The 21,717-nt window shown below is 50.5% G+C and overlaps 1 protein-coding gene across 2 annotated transcripts in view; it reads left to right on the forward strand.

Annotated features, from left to right (window-relative positions):
- Window positions 1-21,684, forward strand: part of PODXL (podocalyxin like) — an 84,008-nt gene extending 62,324 nt beyond the window's left edge. Inside the window, exons 5-8 of one of the 2 annotated variants that reach the window (XM_084809062.1) lie at window positions 11,697-11,856; window positions 14,107-14,168; window positions 14,816-14,983; window positions 19,680-21,684. In XM_084809062.1, coding sequence (XP_084665188.1) covers window positions 11,697-11,856; window positions 14,107-14,168; window positions 14,816-14,983; window positions 19,680-19,874 — 585 coding nt within the window. In that variant the 3' untranslated portion in view covers window positions 19,875-21,684. The remainder of the gene's footprint in view (window positions 1-11,696; window positions 11,857-14,106; window positions 14,169-14,815; window positions 14,984-19,679) is intronic. The other variant, XM_084809063.1, reaches the window with a different exon arrangement.
- Window positions 21,685-21,717: the final 33 nt, after the last annotated feature.

Consider the following 21,717-nt stretch of genomic DNA (forward strand, 5'->3'; position numbering starts at 1 on the left):
AAGCAAAGGTAGACAACACCTCCCTATTCCCCCCCCCCTCGGTCCTCTCAACCAGAGGTGGGCAACACAGGCCCTGTAGGCTGCATGCGCCCCCCCCCCCACTGTGTCAGTTTGTACGGCCCCCACTCTGTTCCCCTGCCGCCACTGCTGCGTTTTCTCCCGCAGTGGTGGCAACAAAGAACATGGCAATGTTGCACAGAAACAAGGCCCACGGAGAGCATGCGCCCTCTTTGCGAGCAGAATCGCGTCCGTGGAGGCCTCTGCTTTGAAGCACGAGGCATTCTCTCTGCACACCCTGTTTCCCTGCAAACTTGCTGTGATTTTTGTTGCTGCCACGGCAGGAAAATCAGTGGTGGCAGCAGATGTGGCGGGGATGGGTTGTGGCCCCCATGGGTTCTGGGGGTGGGCAATGCAGTCTCCCAACCCCTGCCCACCCCTGTTCTAAGCAACGCTGGGAGTGCAGTATTTTGAAACAGCTGTTTGGGCTGTCAGAAGCCTGCTTGCTGCTGCCGCCGCAAGGCTCCCATTGACATGTTCTCTTACTCACTACTGCCATCTTCCAGCCAACATAGCCCTTTTGTTATCTCCAGTGCTCTGCAACGGGAAACTGGGCTGATCCTCTTATAATGCAAACCCATAAGATCCAAACGTTCAAGTGTTGCTTACAGGTCCATCCCCTCAAAGAATAGTAACCAATCCCAGTGAAATGTTCCCAAGACCCGGTTCGCACGGTCACAGCAGGGGAAACAAGCCACTGTGCTTATTGTCCCCCACCGCAGATGCCGGGGGGATAATTACCCTTGCCGGTGTGACTTGGTGTGTCGTGCGAGCCCAGAAAGGGTGGTTTGTTGCTGTGGTTAACAAGCCACTCGGAAACCTAAGACAGCCCATTGCTTCTGGGTGGCTTGTTAACCACGGCAACAAGCCACCCTGGCCAGGTTTGCATGATACGGCAAGCTGTGAGGATAATTGTGCAAATCCCCCCAGAACGTGGCTGGCACGCACAGTGGGGGAAATGTGCCACTGTGGCTTATTTCCCCTGCCGTGATCTTGCATACCGGGGCCAAGTCTGTGAGTTTACACGTTCTCATCAGAAAATGGAATGTATATCGAAGGAGACCCCTTCTCACATTGCAAAAAGCCACCGTGGAAATAGCAAAGAGCCCTCTGTCGCCTTAAAAAAGACTAAGGATGCTTCCAGACAGAGGGCTCCTTGCGCTACCAATCCAGAGGCACTGTGCAGCTATTCCATTTTTATCTCATACTTAAGAGTAGACCCCTTGAAATTAATGGGACTTAAGTTAGTCATAACCAGCTTGAGTCCCATTGATTTCAAGGCATCTCCTCTAAGTATGATTAATTCTGAATCCAACCCGGAAGCCTCTTCCGGTAATATAATCCAGGGTTCTGGGCTTTTTTGTGGTGGTTGGTTCTTGATGGGTAACAGGACCCCTGAGGCATTCCATCCCAGATGAGAAGCACCTGCAGGCTACACAGATCGATGGGAAGTGGTTCAGGTGAATGGTTCTGAGGTAGGAAAACCGGCTTTCAGTCACTTCCAGCTCTCTGGCTACAGAGAGTAGGACTGAGTTGAAACCGCCTGCCTCATTTCACGATTCTCTTCGTGAGTGCCCCAAAAGTATGTATGGTTGTGGGTAATTTTTCAACATGCACTGCAGAGTATTTCATTTCAGTGCATTCTTCTCAGTGCTGATACCTTTCCTCATCTTTGCCTTCACTTCCCCTGACCTCACTTGCCTTTGCTGTGGTTTTGTCAGCTTGTTTTTCTCAGTGCAATTATCCATATTCATCTTCGTTCCCTCATCTGTCCTCAGCCCTGGAGCCCCTGTCTGACCCTTTGGGCTTCCCAGATGGCCACACCCCTTTTTCCTGGCCCCACCTCCTTTCCCCCAACTACAGATCGTTTGATGGTTTCCAGGCTTTTGTGCAGTTTTCCTCCCATTCTAAAAGGTTGAAATGCCTCTCTGAAGGCTGAGTTACCGACAGGAAGAGCTTTAAGCTGAAATAGGCTGGTATTTTGCGCCCTTCTCCTTTTGCCTTCAAGCCCTGCCTACCGCTGTAATGTGGGCCCCCAAGAGCTTCTCCAAAATGGGATTTGGCTGAAAGAGATTCAACACCCTGATGTAGACCATGTTCAGTTAGATCAACTGTGACTGTCCTTCAGAAAAGAGCAGAATTATGCATTATCTCAGGAAACACGGGGTTCTCTACCCTGTGTTTACCAAATAAGACCAAACCTCTCCCCCACCAGCTGGGTTTCACTTGTTTTCCCCTCAGCTGTGCTCTGAGGACAGAAATAAGCCCAGATGAAGAGTGGGAGGGATTGTGGGAGAGTATCAGTGGTGGTGGGGAAGGGTTAGGTACCCCTTTCTTCCACCAGCTGATTCTCCTCTGCAAATAGCCCCGGCCGGCATTACGCTTACCCAACAAACATGTTTTTTTGCTGGGCTGACATTTAGTCCCACCTTTAAAGTTTGTGAACCTGAGGTCACTTTTATTTTGTGGGCAATTCCTGGGCCTTTAGCTTCCAAACCTGACCAGAACCCAGGGACTGAAGTCTGCCTACAGCTCCAACGTGAGCTGGCTTTGACTGATGATCCGTTGGGGGTGAGGAGGGACGTTTCTCTTTCTCCGCATCCCCTTCTCTCCACACCACCACCACCCTAATACATCTGTTTGGTGCTCAGTTTGTTGATTCAAGTGCCATTACCTCATTCTGGAGAGGGATGTTAGTTTTAGATTCCTGCCAGTGTGGGAATGAGATTAGCTCAGATTTTCGGAGCCTGTTAAGTCCAGCCAAAGGATGTGAAATGCTTCAAAGAACTACAGGGGTGCAAAGTGGCTTTCTTCTTTGCGGGCGGGGGCTGGGGGGGACCAAGGAAGCAGATGGGAATGGCATATCACTGAGGAAAAACAGGCCTCATCCAGACAGGTCAGGAGATGACACGGTCTTGTCCCTGTTGGAGAGTGGACCACTGCGTGTGTAGGGTTTTCTTCATCAGTGTTCCGCCCGGATGCATAAGAATTTCCCTTTCTGGCACAAAATGTCCTCCAGACTTGTGTTAAGATTATCAGGCTGACTTTCACTTACTACAAGTGCACAGTAGGTGCACAAAATTACCAGTAATGCAGCCCTCACTATATTGCATTCAGGGATAGTGAATTTAACTGTACCGCCATGTAGGACGCATCTTTTAAATTCCCCTCCCTGCTGCAGGCCTGTATTAACTGCACTGCCAAGAAGGTGTATATAACCCGTGTTAATACACTTGTTCCGTTACCGGCTCCTCTGTGGAGCTGGAATTAAGATTCAGTAGAACACCTGCACCACAGGTTGATGTTCTAGAGAGGCATTAAGGGTGGCAGGAGTTAAATATCTGCGGCAAATCAGGAACTGATCCACAGATCAGGAAGATGGGAAGGTATGTGGGAAGATAGAAGAGATTGTGCAGCAGTATTCAGAAACTGGTCAGATTTGGCTGATGGTACTTGTCAGTTGATCCGCCATCTAGCACTGCTGCCCAGGGCCAGGACAAGACATTTTTCTGCCTGAGGCACAATAATACTCCTTCCTCCTACCATGTGCAAAAGCAGACCAGATGTGCAAAAGCCAACCAGCCCTAGGCAGCAGGCCAGCCTAGGGCAGTGGAGGCTGGTGTCTCCAAAGTCTGTGGGGCAGTGAGTCCGCTCCGGGTTTCAGCCAGAACCAGTCAGAATTCTAAAGGAGCTCTCCAAGGTGCGAAGAGAAATACCGTGTACCGTATAAGGTGAGACAGGGTAGCATGGCTGAGAGAGAGAACTGTTGGTGGACACACGGAGAGGAGGAACTCTTGGGGGTGGATGAAATGCCGAAGGAAAAACTCCGAGGCGGGGTGGTGGGCACATTTGGAATCTAAGAGTGCTGTGGGCACTCTCACAAAATGGCTGCCAACGTGGGCATGGCCAAACACAAAACACTCATTTCTCAGAAGGCAAACTAGTAACTAGCAGCACCTCTGAACATGCACAGAGTGCTTTCCCTGGCAGATCAACCCTCCTTAGAGAGACTCCACAACCCCTCCCTTCCCCTACCCCAACAGGACAATGCCCCCATTACCCTTGTTGCATCCCACACCATTCCAAGCTCTCCCATAATAAGCACATTCTGTTCCTTCCCACACATGTTTTATTCAAAATCCTAAATAGACCAGTGTGGTGTAGTGGCAAGAGTGTTGGACTGGGAGCTGGGAGATCCAGGTTCTAGTCCCCACCCGGCCATGGAAGCTCACTGGGTGACTTTGGGCCAGTCACAGACTCTCAGCCCAACCCACCTCACAGGGTTGTTGTTGTGAGGATAAAATGGAGAGGAGGAGGATAATGTAAGCCGCCTTGGGTGCCTTGCAAGAGGAAAAAAGGCGGGATATAAATGCAGTAAATAAATAAATAAATAAACTTGCTGGGATTAGTGAGTTTTAGCTGTGGAAAGAGAAAGGTTACGATCAGGGGTAGGGGCAGGACACACAATGATCAGAAGCAGCTCTATTCTTATGGAGACCTTTCTTTCTCTCCCCCGCCACCCCACTCCTCCTTTTGACAATCTGTCTTAACAATGTAGCTGGACCCCTCCCATTGCACGTCTGGGGACCATTCCTTCCTGTCGGGCGGGCTCCTGCATCCTGTCCCCTCCCTCAGCACCTCCAATAAGTCTTTTTGCAAATATTTAGACAAGACAGGGAGGGATCAGGGACATACGTTTCCCCCACCCCCAGCAAGGAACAGAAAAGAACAGAGAGACAAAGAGCCTTGCTCCAGTTAGGTTCATTCAATTGATGTACTCCATCTCTTTTGTGGGGTGAGGGGGGGGGTGAAACCGCAGGGATGTTACAACTCCAGATGGGTAAGTTTGGGGGGAGGCCAGAACACAGTGGCCAGCAGATCTGATCAGTATCAGTCACGTCCTTATTTTTTTAAAAAATTAAAATAACTTCTCGTGTCTGTAGACGTATTTAATGCTAGCAGCCAGGCCAGGCTTCGCATGAGCCCTTCGCAATGGGCTTTGCTGGCCAGGGCTGATGGGAGTTGTAGTCCAACAACATCCCGAGGTCCATGAGTTGCCTGCACTTGGTCTTCAAACTAATAGAATAAATAAAAACAGCTGGAGAGTGGAAGAATGTGTGTGGCATTGTTCCTCAGAAAATGGAATGCCTGTGCAAACCTCTAAAAGGATTCAGAAGTATTACTGGTATGTACTGAATTTGTCTGTCATATTACCCCCCGTTCCCAACTGTGTGGATCTACTTGCATATTTGCGGCCTCTAAATGTGCAAATAGCATTTAATTCCCTCTTCTCACTATGGCGAAGCTCCGAGGGTTCTTCCTAGGGCCCCTTTGAAGTGGAGCATCGGACGACGAGAGAGCCGATAACAATAGATTGGTTGAGAGCTTGGAACAGGGGGCAGGAAATCAGTTTAGATCCATACTCAGCCCTGAATGCAATAGGGTCCTCCTTCCTCAACCTGGTGCCCTCCAGCTGTGTGGGATTGCAACCCCCATCATTCCCAAACAGCATGATCCCAGGCAGTCACAGGGGAAGGTGAGCCACAGGCTCCCAGCGGCACACGCACACAACAGCGATGTGAGTAAAATAATACTGACCTGTCATATAGCGCTCCTGTGAGCGGGGCTCAACCACCTCATTCACCCCACTCGCCACGGTGTGGGGGCAGCCGGGCTGGCGAGTAAGATGGCTTCTTCCCAGTCCTGATGCTGCAGAGGGGAAGGGCTGATCCCTGCCCACTCCCCAGTCCCAGACGTATGCGGAAGCATGCTAAATGCAGGCAGAAACCCCCCAAAAGTGTGAGTCAGAGAAGAAAGGCAGAGACGCATTGAATTTTCTCTGTGCTAGCCCGACAGACAGAGTTCCAATTGCAGAGGTGGAGTGAACCCCGGAGCTTCTTTCTCAGCCTCCAACACCCCTCACTGACTCCGAACTTTCCTCTCTGCCTGCTGGGTGGCCGCTGCTCCAGCCACCCAGCAGGAGAAAAGGCAGTGAAAACTGGCGCACATCCGCCAGCCCTCACTAGCTCCGAGCTGGATTGGGACAGCAGAGGTGGTTGTCAGCAGGGATGGGCAAACGAGCGATGCTTGAGATTATGAGGATTCTCCAAACGGCATCTCGTGCCTGACTCCTGTTCGCGATCACTGCTTACTGTGCACAGATAAGAAACTTGCATGAATTGAGCAGTTACCGAACAGGATATTTGCGCAGATCCCTCCATTTGCGCAAATTACCTCCATGGACAAAAGCAGGGCTAGTTCAGTCTACAGAAGAAATTTGCACAAATTAGGAAATTTTACGCAAACGGAATTGGGAGTGAGACTAACGTGAGCATGTATTTGACAATAAGAACATAAGAAGAGCCGTGCTGGATCGGACCAAGGGTCCATCTAGGCCAGCATTCTGTTCACACAGTGGCCACCCAGCTGTCAGCCAGGAACCCACAAGCAGGGCATGAGTGCAACAGCACCCTCCCACCCATGTTCCATGCAAATGGTGTACAGAGGCAGACTGCCTCTGATACTGGAGGTAGCACGTAGCCATCAGGGCTAGTAGCCATCGAGAGCCAATTTGCGAATATCTTCAGTGGACGCGTATGTGCTCATGCTCACGTTCAGAGCTTCCAACTGGGCATGCTTGCACGTTTTGCAAGCCAAAATGAAATTCTCATACAGCCCGAGTTGTCGGCTTATTCCTGTCCTTCTGCTGCATTTCAGAGATGCAGCACGAGGTCAGTGGAGGACAAGAGCCCATGCCATGGGGCAGGGGCACATCCTGTCTGATAAATAATTTGGGGTGGCCGCGAAGGCCACCACCCAAGACCTGGTTGAAAGCATTACTGAGATTTATTTCTCCCCATTGCCAGGATGCCTCGTCCCTTCTTGATGCAGCACTTGGCAAGAGTAGCAACGAAGGGCCAACATGCCCCCATTGCACCATACATGTGTCTTTTCCAGGCAGTAAGAAAATGCGTATTGCGAAGTTAATCATTTTCCAAAATATCGTTCCTCAGGGAGGTTACCAGCAAGGCGCTCCACAGACCTAGTTTGTCCATCACATTTACTCATTACACTAGAATAGCCTAACAGCTAGGGCTGCAATTCCGTGTGCACTTACTGGTGTGGTTTCCGTGGGATTTATCTCCGAGGAAACATGCTTGCAATTGCACTGTGAGAACTGAGTCATGAACCAAAAGCCTGACCGTAATCCTGTACATGTCTGCTCAGACATAAGCCCCATTGGGTACAGTGGAGAGAACTCCCGATTGCGTACAGGACTGTGGCCTGAGTCAACCATAGCCTTCTCCTCCCCTGAGCTGTAATAATAATAATAATAATAATAATAATCAGTTGTTACAAGAAAGCCTTCCTTGACCTGTTACCCCCAGATGTGGATGGGGTGATAGAAAATGTAGTTCCACACACCTGGAGGGCGACAGGCTAGGGAAAACTGTTATAAGGATTATCAAGATAACGTCTATGAAGCACCTTGAACTATATAAATGCGTGTTGTTGTTGTTGCTACTTTCGTATTAGTGAAACAAGCATTGCTATTATCATCTGGAGCGTCTCAAAACTCTCTTAGGGCAGAATCCTATGGGGATGGCTGTAATCCTCCAATTTGGAGGCTTACAGCCATCCAATGCAGGGGGGAAGGAGCAGCTGAGGCGATGTTTGCCTCCGCACTCCTCCCGCCCTGCATTTTAGCTAGATGGGCATTTTCGCCCATCTAGCTAAATGGGCATTTAGAAAATCTAGAAAATGGGCATTTTCGCCCATCTAGCCGAGGTGTCGGGGAGTGGGGGGAAGGAGGCTGGGGAGGCCTCTGGATATGGCGTAAGTCGGCCTCCCCAGTCCCCTCCCTGCCCACTGGCACTCCCCCTTTTCCTTTTTGCTTTTGGTTGCTTTTGCATCTTCAGAGAGGCATCCAGCACAGTTCTCTCCATGCCGGCGCAAGGGAGAGGAGAGTTTCGACTCCTGGGTCTGAGGTTGGAACACTTACTCCAACCTTGGATCCAGGAATCCGAAATATCCTATTCCCCCGCCCCCAAACTCTGTGTAGGGGCCATAGGATTGTTTTCCCTGGGATGTATGGATTTTGTTAAATCTGTTCCATCTGGGTTTCCTGGATTGTCAGCTGTCTTTCATTCCATTGTCTGCTCATTGATGGAATCGGATTTTTTAGGGATGTACAAGATTTTTGTTCCACTTGCACTAATGTGCATTAGCACAAGTGCACATTCCTGCAAATCCCCCCCAAAGTGAAAAATTGGTCTGCAAGTCTCGGAATCTGCGTGACATGGAAAAAGCCGTTCCACTGGGGAATCTGCCAGTCGGATTCGTAGAAATCTAAACTCCTTTGAATCCGTTGCGGATTTCTCCGACATCCCTACTGTAGCTTGCTTGAAGCTGTGCTGTAACGTGCAACAAGGGAAAGAAAGGAACATCTGGCTATTTGTGATGGAGTAGGGCCCCACGCCCTCTCTTGGATTCCTTTTGGGAGTGGGGGGGGGATATGACCTTTGCTTGGGGGAGGGAAGCGGCCCCTCCCTCGCTCCATGGCAAGGCCCTGGGGGAGTTGCTATTCCTGTAATTCTCTGTGCTGCAGCCTTCAGATAAAGAAGGGCAGGAGTGGCAGCCAAGCCTGATCTGGCTCATGATCTTAAAAAGAGATGACTTTTGAACTCATCCCTGTCTCCTGGACCAAACAAGCCTGTAGGAGAGCAGGAAATAATTTGGTTGGTACAGTGCCAGGAAGCAGGTCTTCCTCGCAGCTTCATCTAGGGCAGAAGTTTTCAAACTTTCTATCTTCTGGGGACCTTATTATACATCAGCCTTCCTCAGCCTGGTGTCCTCCAGATGTTTTGGACTTCAGTTCCCATAAGCCCCAGCCAGAATGGCCAAAACTCAGGAATGCTGGGAACTGTAGTCCAAAAGCTGGAATACCCCAGGTTGGAGAAGACTTTTCTACATAAACATGTCTGCATAGGCATTCCTGCATGTTGCAGAGGATTCTGGATCGTGTTATGGAAGAGAGACGGTTTAACGTTTATATTTTATGGGTATGTGGGAGTGTTTGGGGGCAGGCGTGGGGAGATATCAGGACTGAGGCTTGTTTTCTTTTTTTGCTAGAACCTGGAGGTCAACCAACAGAATCTAAGTACCAAATAGTAGCTCAGAGGGCTGGTGTCCACCGAGAATTAAGGAGCAGGTGCCTCAGCCTAAGGGTTTCTTGGCAGTCCCAGAAGTGAGCTCGCAGTCCATTCACACAAAAATCCATTCCTGGCTTTCCCCCCAAACTTCCTTTGTTTCAGCAGCCCAGTTTGGGGTGTGTGTGGGGGGGGTATGTGTTGCGTTGTTGACATGGTGTAGCCCTTGTGAATCCAAAATCTTTGTCAATCTGCTACAAATCCCAGTCTGCTTTCTGCTCACCTCTCTTGCTGGGCATACATGCCATTCACATGGAGCGATTCTTAGACCTTCCCAAAGTCAGAGTCCATCGTAGAATATACCTTGTATTATTCTGCAGTTACACATGGCCAGAGCCGTTTGGAAGTGGTGGATAAGCTGTCTTCCATGGACATGGGGAGATGTATAACATGATTAATGGAGGGACTGGATAGGGATAAATCCCCCCCGCCCGTTACAATGGGGTAGGGGTCACCCAATGAAATTGATCAGTAATCAGTTCAGAATAGACACGAGAAAGAACACACAATGCATGGTTAACTTACAGAATTGTGCCAGTGGCCGCTGGCTTTAAAAACAGATTGGACAAATCGGTGGTGGTGGAGTCTGTTAATGGTTGTTAACCATCATTGCTAAAATGGAACCAGATTTCCCAACTCTTGCTGCTTCGCTAGCCGTGTGGCTTGCCAGATTTTAGCCGGTGTGGGACCGGCTTCAGGGAAGGGCCATCGCTTGGTGGCAGAGCACCTGCTTTCCATGCAGAAGGTCCTGAGTTCAGTCCCTGCTGTCTCCAGATTGGGCTGGGAAGGATTCCGCATGAAGGCCTACCAGCCCAGACCAAACTAGATGGGACCGATTGCCTGGCTGAGCATGAGGCAGCTTCCTGCATCCCTGATCAAAACCAAAGCTCAGGGATCTCAAGGATCAACATGGGAGTGCAAGAAAATCAGCCTGTGAGATCAGGAGTCTCTTGTCCTGAATACAAGAACAGCAACCAAGGGGGGCTGCCAGTTTGAAAACTCTTCCGCCTCCCGTGCTGAACTCCAATTCCCTGGCGCTTGGCCAGCTCTCTCACGCGTTAGCAGTGCTGGTTAACAGCCATTAATAGGCTCTGCCACCGGCACCATAAATTCCTCCTGTCCATCTCGTGGCGGCAAATTCCCTAAGATGATCATGCATTGTGTGTTCTTTAGCATGTACCTTAGCAGTTTAGCCCTCCAAAGTGAAAGCCTGAACTGTTGTGCCCAGAAGCCTCGCTCCATGACCTAATAATAGTATTGCACCAACTATGTGCCTGATGCGTACTATATAGAGAGAGAAAAGAGGTCCCTGTCCCAAGGAGATTACAATCCAAATTGCGTGGGGAAGGGAGGAAAGACAAGAGTAAAGGGGAAAAGTAAAGCAAGAGTAAAGGGGAGAATTCGGACAGATGTGCATAAAGTAAAGCAAGAGTAAAGGGGAGAATTTGGACAGATGTGCATATTTATAGCTCAGTTTCTGCAGAAGGAGAGGCTACAGCAGCCTTCCCCACCTGGGTACCTTCCAGATGTACTGGACCACAACTCCCATTATCCCCAGCCAGCACAGCCAAGGCTTTGTCCACGAAGATGTTAAGGAAAAGAGGGAGAAGTGGCACCATGTAGGCATTGTGGAAAGGAGCTCCAACCATAAGGGAGGATGAGCCGTTGTTTCAGGGAGCAGGAAACCTTCAGGCTGCTGCGCATGGTGAAAGTGGGGGACCAAAGTCAGAGGGGGGAATTATAGCAGGATCCAAAGGCAGAAAGATCCAGGGGAAGGCTGTGGAGGGTTTTGAAGGTGAAGACAGTGAGCGTGTGTTGGATGCAGAACTGGATGGGAAGCCAGTGTAGAAGACTTGGAAACCCTGCTCTGTGAACTCAGATGTGCATGCGTCGAGAAGGATGCACCCTGCTCCTGCTGGAGCCCATTCACACACGAGCCCCAAAATACAGCTGCGGGTGGGGAGCGGCCTCCGCGCGCCCGCTACAGCTGCTGCCGCCAGCCAAAAGAGCCCAGTTTCAGCCTCTGGGCGCAGCTGCCGCCAGCGCGCTCCCCCCTCCTCCAGCAACACCTGGTCGCTTCTTGCAGCAGAGTGGCAAAGGCACCTCGGCGCGCCCCTTCCCTCTCTGCTCTGAACCCTAAGATGACGGGGGAACGGGAGAGCCGGGGAGCAGGGGAAAGGCGGCCGTCGCAGCTGTCAGAGGAGAGAGCTGCCTTGGGCACCTGGGGCTTTTGGGCCACGCGAAGTTGGGCCATGCGAAGTTTTGTTCACAGGCCTGTGTGAAACGCCACTCTTCCAGGGCTTTGAAGACTGCAGCGGGCGCTGCGTGGGTGCTGGGGAAAGGTCCTGGGGTCTTCCCACAGGAGTGGCGACCCTAGGCAGATTGCTGTCAGTGGAGCCCTAACAATGGCGAGCGCTGCTCTTCCCACAGGACAGTTTGGAGGAGAGCCCCCTGAAAAAGCCGCTCCTCGCCCTGCTGTGCACAGCCGTGAAGTCCAGCTTCAATCAGAGCCGGGACGACTGTACGGTGAAGGTGGCCTCCGTCGCAGACAACTCTAAGAAGCTGGTCATCATCGGCGTGTCTGTGACAAGTAGGTGCCACGTGCCGCGTTGACAGCCCCTGGGACTAGAACCGGGAGTGTCCAGGTCTGTGCTGTGCTGCCCCCTTGTGCTGAGCTGTCCCGGAATCCCCATCAAGGGGCTCCCAGGGCAAAGGCCAGCATCCTTGCCTCGTACTTATTTTTGACACTTACATTCTGCCTTACTCGCTAAACAGCCGCCAAGACGGCGCACAGCCATTTAGAAGAGGGAAGCCTGAATGCAATAAAGATGAGGACATCAAAAGCAGGAAGACATTACAGCATCAAAACGACGACATGATTTACAAGGCGAAGAGCGGGATCATACCGGACTGACGCCCGATAGACGGAGGGCCCCAATCCAGGAGCCCTCCACCTAGTCGGTGCTGGGCAAGGGGAGTGAGGGAAGCAATGGGGCCTTATTAGCCGCTCCGTCCTCCGTCCCTGGAGTGTCTGTGAAATGGGCCTCTGAGCCCACCCAACAGATGTGCGCAGGGACAGAGATGCCAGTTGAGCCACGTCCCCTCTCTTCCCCACCCACAGACCCACCCCCAAATGCCCGTTTCCTCCCCTCTCGAGGCTGTGACAGTGACCTGGCGGGAGAGGGCTGGGAGGAGTGGGAAGTCCGACCAGGGATCCTCCCCCCCCCCCCCGCCCAAGGTCGGAGCGCTGTCTGTGGCCTCCGAGGGGGAAATCCCAGGCACCCTATGGCTCCCCAGACAATGTCTAGGGGGCGTAGGGTCGCTCTCAGAGTTGAAGAGAGAAGTCTTCACCCTTCCAAAAAGCCAAGAGGGTGCGGGCCCTTGTAGTTCTTGTTCCTCGGCCTGCTCATCTCTGCTCAGGTCCTGGTCCCAGGGGCTGGTGCCGCCTGTTCGCCCACCCTGTTGGCTTTCCACACTGTGCTTCACACCTTGGCTAGCTCCTTTACAGTTCTGACTGAAACCCAGAGCAGATTCAACCCCCCCACTGATGTTGGCGCCACCAGCCTCCACTGTCTGTGACAAGGATGGAGAGGGAATAGGAGAAAGGAGGGGGGCGTTGTCCATGTTCCTTATTCCTCAGTTCCCAAACACATTCCTCTGGAAGCGGTGCTGAACTTTTAATATGAGAGGCGCTGAGGTTTAACGCTGTTTGCAAGATGTTTGCCTCTTCTGAAAGCTCTGTCCCCAATGCCACGTATCTGCTTAGTTTCTCCGTGGCGAGGGCAAAGCATTCTGCACATGCTCTAAGGAGCTCTGTTATTGCATCAGAATGTTCTCTGGAGCTGCCCCCAAGCTCTCGGGGATGTCTGTGGAGCAGCTGTTCAGAGATCCTGACCCAGACTGGGAATGAAAGCAATTTCAACATGGCATAGCATAATTGCCACAGTGACATAATGTGCCTGCCAGCTCTATGACACAGAAGAGGTCATATGATGTTCAGAAGCTATTCTTTGCCCTTGTATGAGAGTCGATGGGTCTGTATATAAAATCAAACAACTGGGACTTGCAACACAATACTGAAGCGTCGGGGGCTCCTGTTGAGGTTCTCAGGGACAACACCCTGAACCATGTTATCCCTGAACACGGACAACGCCCGCATCCTCTCTCCTATTCCCTCCCCATCCTGGTCACAGCGTTGGAGGCTGGTGCCTTTTACAGGATATTTCTTCTGCGAAGCTTGGGTGGCCTGAACATTCTCATAGCACCTCCTCGTCTCTCAGTGGCGCTGTTTTGGCTACAATGCTATCAGCACTCAGCACCCTTGTTTGCTGCTAGAGGGAGCGATGAAACCAACTGGGGGAGCCCCGCTGGCCCACAGCCCTACTAAATGGTAAAACAAGTTGAGAGAACACATACACCCCAAAGTCCACCACTTTGATTAAACATTGTACCCGGTGGAGGCTGATGGCTCCGATTTCAGCCAGGCTGTGCATCCATTCTGGGTTTTGGTGAGAACCAGCCAGAACTCTAAAGGAGCTATCCACGGTGCTGAACCTGATCCCCAAAATGGGTCCAGCCCCTTGGGTAGCTCCTTTAAAGTTCTGGCTGATTCTGACCAAAACCCAGATAGGATGCACAGCCCCACCAAAATCGGAGCCCCCAGCCTGCACCGATTGAGACATTAAAAAAAATTAAAAGGAGAGCAGTCAGGGTATGACCTTATTCCACACTGTTTTCTGCCTCACCTTAAAGAGGCCTTTGCAACCTGTGGCATAGACCTTTCATGGACTACACTGAAATGATGGTATTTTTCTCTTTCCACCCCGTTCCCTTCCATTAGCACACTCTGGGGATGAAGAGCTTTCTGAAGTTCTGGCAGTGAAGAGGGGAGAACTGGAGAAGGTAAGGGAAGAAACACTCAAGGGAGCACCATTCCTTACATTTCATCATCCCTGCCCCAGCAAGATCCGTAGTCAGAAATGTTGCAGTGAAGGGACTGAACAGCCTTTCCCAACCGCAGTTCTTCAGACATTGTTGGACTACAACCTCCATCACCCTTGACCATTTGGTCAGGTTGGCTGGGGATGATGGAAGTTTTATTCCATCACATCTGGAAGGCACCAGTGTGGGGAAGGCTGATCTATAGGAACTCCCCAATCGTTTTGCGAGACACCATGTCATCATGGTTTCATGTTCCCAGCAGCCATGCTGGCATATAGCAGGGGTGCTGAAACTCAGGCCTGCAGGGAAAATCTGGCTGGCCCGTGGGGAAAACCTGCCCTTCCAGGGTTTGCCAGATAGCCACATCCCCCTCCCTCAACCTCCAATTGGTAATTTACTGGCTTTCGTGCCGTTTGGGACCCCAGATGTACTGGAATGGGCCTCCAGGAGTTCAGAGTGCCCAGAGTGGGTCTTAGATCTGGGTGGCCAGGCGGAAGGGCAGAGAAACCCATGCCAAACCCACCCAGGGGCCCGCAGAAGTGGCTCTGTGCAGCAGCCGGCAGGCCTGTGATGCCTCCCAGCCATTCACTCCCATCTTCCTCCAACAGCTCGGAGTGAGCAACATGACCCACGGCGACAGGCCCCTGGACATAGACGCCGAGGACCGCTTCGGCATGCCTTTGATCATCACCATCGTCTGCATGGCGGCCTCCCTGCTCCTTGCGGCGGCCATCTACGGCTGCTGCCACCAGCGCCTTTCTCGCAGGAAGGACCAGGTAGCCAAGCGGGTATGGGAGGGAAATGAGGGCCGTGGGAACTGAAGGCCCCCTTTGGGTTGAGGTGTCGACCCTAATCCGTAAGTTACTTGCTCTGATCCAGGCTCTCATTTAGAAGATGTAGTGATGGCCGCCATCTTGGATGGCTTTAAAGGGGGATTGGACAAATTCATGAAGCCTCTCAATGGCCACTAGTCCTGATGCCTACGTGCTGCCTCCAGTATCAGAGGCAGTAGGGCTAGGTGCACCAGGTGCTGAGGAACATGGGCGGGAGGGTGCTGCTGCACTCATGTCCTGCTTGTGGGTTTCCTGTGGGCAGCTTGCTGGCCACAGTGCAAACAGAATGCTGGACTAGAGGGACCCTTGCTCTGATCCAGCAGGGCTCTTCTGATGTTCTTATGTCTCCAGTGTCCTGGCCAAAGAGGCTTCCCCATTCACTTTATTTGGAGGCGGCAGCTCCATACACATGTCTTATGGGGCAGAGAGTCATCCCCTCCAAAGGGGAGGTGGAAGCTGAGGGCTTGGACTCTGCATTGGAACAAGTACACAGGAGGGGGGCATTAAGCTCACTGCCCCCTCCTCCATGAGCTGAGAGACTCTCTCCATATCTAACCCACTTCCTCCCGCCACTGATCTTGGACATCACGGGCAATGACAGTGCTGCCCCCTGGCTCTTTTGCTCTCCTGGCCCATGAAGTGGGCCGCGATGGCACTCGCCTTTGGGTTCAAGCAGAAATGGTTTCTCTAGACCAACCTTTTTTGGCTCATGGACACATTTGGAATTTTGAGACTGTGTTGGGGGCACTGTCACAAAATGGCTGCCGTGTGTGTGCCCATTCACAAAGTGGCTGCTATGGTAGATGGGCTCGCTCTCTCACTCACTCACTCTTTGACAGCCAGCTCATCACCCCAATCTCTCTCCCAACACGCACAGAGAGGGGCGGGGAGGAGGAGGAGGAAAAAATAGACTCAGGCAGAAAGGGAGAGTGAGAGAGAGGAGGGAACAGAAGAGAAGAGAATTACCTTCTCTCTCAGCTTTATGACGTTTCCAGGCCTGAGATCGCTCCCTTCCTGTTTCTGATGGGAGGAAGGCACTGAATCGGCACAGGGGGCACAGTGGCTTTCTGGGTGCTGGCAGTTTGTGGGCACCATTTTGCTCACGGGCATCCGAGTTCTAGAGTGGTGCCACTTTGGCGCAAAAGATGATGCCAGAAGCTTCACAGAGAAAGGTGGGTTGAAGGAAGGATTTGAAGGAAGAGAAGCGGGGTGCCGCACAGTGGCTCTGGAAAGGCGTTGTAGGCATAGGAGGTGGCCAGGGTAGCGCAGTGTACAGGGGGCAGCTGAGGATGGTGGAGCTGGAGGAGAAAAGGCTACGGATGTATATTAGGGCATGATTGCAGGAAGACACGGTGGGCAGAGCCACCGGAGGCTGGGAAGGTAAAGACGGGAAGCTTCTGCTTGATGGGGGAGCAGCGAGGAAGCCCGGGCCGAGATTTAGGGAGGGGAGTTACATTGTCTAAACAGTGAGAGAGATGACTGATTGAGCAGAACCAGAAGAGTTCTGAAAAGAGGCGAGACAATGGAAGGCCAGGGAGGAGAAGGTTGCAGACTTCACGGTGAGAAATGACCAGAGCATGAACCACTTTTGCCAAGGGGCCAGAGAGGAAGGGAGTGTTTTTACGGTGTTGTAAAGGGCAAAGCAACATGACTTGCAAATGAACTGAATATGGGGAGCCAAGGAGACAAAGAAGGGTCAAAGAAAGCCAAGGCTTCTTTGTGCTTGATCAAAAAAAGGGGGGGGGTATAAATAAAAGAAGAGGGCATGGGAGGGAAGATGAGAAGTTCAGCCATGGGCACGCTGGCCTGGATCCAGACTTGGTCATACGTCATGTAGACCCACTGAAATCAGTGGGACTTAGTTTTGTCATGACTAACTTTGAAGGACAGTCAATCTTCCCCAACTTGGTGCCCTGCAAATGTGTTGGAATGCAACGCCCACAATTGGCTATGCTGGCTGGGAATTATGGGAATTGTAGTCCAACACAGCAGGAGGACACCAAGATGGGGAAGGCTGGCCTACAACCATATTAACCTGCCCAGGCCCTAAGTTTGGCTTTGGAGGCTCTGCGCTCTGGCCCGCCACTAAGGTTGATCAGGTTGGCAGGTATCAGAGACAGCGCCTTTTCAGTGGTGGCCCCACATGTGTGCAGTTCTTGCTGCCGAGCACTCTGCTTGGCCCCCTCTTTTTTGGCCTTTAAGTAGACCCTATCCCAGCAAGCTTTTTTATTGGTTTTCTTGCTTCTCCCCTGAGTAAGATTGTAGTTGGTATTGTTTTTGCTGTGATATTAGCTGGTGCTGTTTTTATTATATGGTAGTTGTTTTATTAACTTTATTAATTGTTTGTTTTGTTTTATTGTTTAATTAATTCATTTTTCATAGAATCGATAGAATAGTAGGGCTGGAAGGGGCCTACAAGGCCATCAAGTCCAACCCCCTGCTCAATGCAGGAGCATTGTAAGCTTACATTTTATTGTAAGCTACCCTAAAAGGAGGAGTAGAAATTTAAAAAAATGAAATCAATACATACTTAGGTAGAGAGAGAACCAGCTGTGATCAGGATCAGAGACCAGGGAGTCAGTCAAGCACAGGAGAGTGAACCAATGTACAAGAGGCAGCAGAGGGGTAAAGGAAGATGAGGATGGGAATAGACAACTTTGGAATTGGCAGCCATGAAATTCTTTCCATTTTTACCCCTGCCTCTGCCCAATTTTGGATGGCGTCGTAAAGTGAAGATGGCAAGATGGACTTTGGGCTGAGGTAGCTCCCCTGTGATTTCTAGCCATATTTGCAGATGACCACAAGAGGGCAGAGGCTCCACGTCATTCAGAGGGAAACACACTCTGGTCATCCCAGCCCTTTTTAAGGGTGTCAGAACAAGAAGGGACAATGAAGAGCCCCCAGAGGATCTCTCCAAACTGGAGGGATGGGCACTAAAATGTCAAATGCACTTCAGTGAAAGCAAGGGTAAAGTTATGTACATTAGGGGGGGAAATCCCACCTTCCCATATGGGCTGATGGGATCTGAGCTGGTGGTGACTGACCAGGAAAAGGATCTCTTCAGGTTATGGCGGACAGCTCGATGAAGACCCAGTTTGTGGCTACTGTGGAAAAGGTAGATTCCGTGTTGTAGATCATAGGAAAGGCATGGGAAATGAAACTGCAAGTATCATACTGTCCTTATACGAATCTATGATGTGACCACACTTGGAATGCCATGTACAGTTTTGATCACTGCACCTCAAAAAGGATATTGTCAGGCTGGGAAAGGTGCAGACAAGGGCACTCAACATGATCAAGGGTCTGAAGCAACTCGCCTATGAGGAAAGATTACAACATTTGGAGCATTTTAGCTTTAAAAAATAGGGTGAATACAGGGGAACATGGTAGAAGTGTATAAAATTATGCTGGACTAAATAGGAATTTTATCAGATCCACCAAGGCTCTTATGTTCTTACTGTCATCATCCCATCAGTATACATCAGGGATGAGGAACATGTGGCCCTCCAAATGTTGGACTGCAATGCCCATCATCCCTCACTATAAGCTGTGTTGGCTATGACTGATGGGAGTGCAGTCCACCAACATCTGGAGGGCCACCCCTAAAGGTTAGTGAGACAGGACTTACTTTGCAGAAGCCATGTTAATTCTTTTTCAGCAGGACTTGTCCTTCTGTATGTTGATTCTTTTTCAGCAGGACTTGTCCTTCTATATGTTTCATCATTTTAGCTTTAATAATTGGCTTACATGGCTTTAAAAGAGGATTAAACTTATCACACCAACTGTTAAATAGAAAATCATTGGTCAAGAGTTGTCTCCCTCCAAATACCGAGGGAAACAGATTGCCTTCATGCCCTGATTGGGAGCCCCCAAAGTTGACTGCTCACCACAAAGAGGATGCTGGACTAGATAGGCCCTTGGTCAGATCCAGTGAGGTTACCCTTAGGTGTCTAAGAAAGATCCATACAAATTTCAGAGAATCATCACCTTTTGATAAGACTAGGAGAGTTTCTGAGGAGGGATCCACATAACTCTGTCATGCAGAGTCCATCAGCTCTGTCCACTATTGGGTTGCCAAACTCAGAGGAGCACTGGAAACTGCCTTATAACCGGTCAGAGCATTGGTCCATCTAGTTCAGTACTGACTACACCAGGGTTGGGGGAGCTGTGACCTTCCAGGAGTTGTTGGGCTCCAACTCCCATCAGTCTCGGCCAGCAGGGTCAATGGTCAAGGATGATGGTAGTTGCAGTCCAACAACCTTGGGAGGGCCACAGGTCTCTCACCGGAGTCTCTGCTGACTGACAGCAGCTCCTCCGGGTTTCAGACAAGAACCTTTCCCAACCCACACCTGGAGATGCGACAAATTGAACCTGAGACCTTCTTTACACCAAGCATCAGTGGACGCTGGTGGCTCTGATGTCAGTGGGGCAGTGAATCATCTCCGGGTTCCAGTCAGAACTCTAAAGGAGCTATCCAAGGTGCTCTACACTGACAATAGAGCCACCAGCCTCCACTGCCAAGCATGAGCTCCATCTTTGAGTTAAGGTCAAGTCTGGGAGCAGAACTGAGCCTTTCCAGTCTGGTTTCAGCTCCCCTTTCAGTCTCTGGCCTTATGCCTCCCCACTCCCCATTTTACAGCAGCGTCTGACCGAAGAGCTTCAAACGATGGAGAACGGTTATCACGACAACCCGACGCTGGAGGTGATGGAGACCTCGTCGGAGATGCAGGAGAAAAAAGTCAGCCTGAATGGGGAGCTTGGAGACAGCTGGATCGTCCCCATGGATAGCCTAATGAAAGAGGATCTGGAGGAGGAAGAGGACACACATTTATAATTACAAGAAAGGGAGAGAGAGAATGAGAATGAACTTCGTGCTAAACAACAAAAAAATGTTTCAAGTGGCAAAAAAATGTTGCCACAAGTGCCAGCATCAAGAGGAAGCATCGCAGCTCTGAGAAGGTTTCACGATGGACCATTTAAAAAAAAAAATCCCATTGGCTTTCGAAGCAAAGGTGTGTGTGTGTGTGTGTGTGTGTGTGTGTGTGTGTGTATATATATATATATTATTTTTTTTTAAGACAGTGCCTCCTATTTAAGCATTGAGTAGGACAGACAGGAGAGTTCAGAGTTGGGCAATCCAGATAAGAAGCAGGTAAAAAGGAGCTTTTCTGGATGCTAAGAGGCCATAAGACCAGGGCTTCAGTGCACTGGGTACAGTCCATAGGAAGTTGTCCTTTCCCAACCCCGTTGAAAGCTCTCTTTTACAGCCTGTGCTCGTTTTAACAGGAAGCAAGTCTCTAGCCCTCATGGCTGCAGAACAAGCTGGGAAGAATGCCTGCAGGGAAGAGGGAGTGGGGAGATCTCAGAAGAAGGAAGGGGTCTGAGCAGGACTTCTGCTGTGTGTGTCAGGGAGGATAACGATGCAGGGTTAAGAGAAGCAGGCTATATTATGCAAAAATGAAAGCATATATGCAAAATGTTATAGTCTGCATAGTCAAGACACACAGCTTAGGCAAAATATGGACACTTTTGGCTCCAGAATACAAGAAACCCTGCATATGGCAATAGGACAGGTTGGTGCAGATAAAATAGGTCCGCCTCTCCTCTCCATACCCAAAGCCTTTATGCTGCCTTCCACACGCACATTCAAAACCACTGGAGTTAGAATCCTGGGAGGGCCAAGAAAACACTGGCCACTCAGGTGCCAGGACACAGCACGCCAGTTGTAGCACATGAGCATTTTGCAAGCGGACGGTGGCACCAGCAGTGTCTGCCCAGTCTCGAAAATGTGTCATACTGTCTGCTTGTATATTGCATATGGGGGAGAAACTCCGCCAGAAGCCAGATGGGCTGGGCTATGGGAGACGCAGCAGACCAGTGGCCCCAATTCAGATTTCAGCCAAGAGGAGCAAAGCAATTTGCACAGGAGAGTAAAGCAAGACTCACAGCAAATTTTTATAGGCCTGCACTTACAGATATATCCAAGGTTAAATTGCCCCTCACCTAAAGAGGCGTGGGTATCGGAAAGCAGTGTGCGTTGAGCTAAAAAAGGATGAGTATTAATCTATTCCCAAGAGCATTTGCTGTGATTGTGTTTTTCTTTTGTTTTTATTCCTCATAATAGCTTTAGCAATATTCGCCAGCAAAGGTTAAAACCTTTGCTTTTAAAAAAAGCGGGGGTAGGAGGGATATGTGCCTTTGAGATGTTTAGCTAACATAGCCCCATTTTAGCACTCGGGGCCAAACTAGACATTACTTGTATTGCATGTTTTTGCATGGTTAACAACCACGTCTAGGTTCCATTAAACAAAAAAGAAAAGAATACTAAGCATGGGGTGATTCTCATCTAATCCACAGTATGCAGGCAGGAGAGGGTTAACACTTCCCTTCACAGCCATGGTCCTAACAAAAATCCCCCCCCCCCCCAGGAGGGAAGCTGTCACTGCTGCTAAAGGGAGCTTTTTCCCTTAAGGATAATTGGTGCACCAGCGTGATATTTGTGTGGATTCTGGCTGGGGAGGGAAGGGGAAAACTGGACCCAATGACCGCCCCCCCCCCTGCAGTTGCACCTGATTTTTTGTTGTTTTGTTTTTGTTGTCGTTTTACAAACCCAGGTGTGGTAAATAAAAGTAACATCTAGTTTGATCCTGAGGGTATAGAACAGCCTTTCTTGATGT

Source organism: Heloderma suspectum, chromosome 7, assembly GCF_057233095.1.
Source record: "Heloderma suspectum isolate Gila_16-S chromosome 7, 16-S_ref, whole genome shotgun sequence".
NCBI lineage: Eukaryota > Metazoa > Chordata > Lepidosauria > Squamata > Helodermatidae > Heloderma > Heloderma suspectum.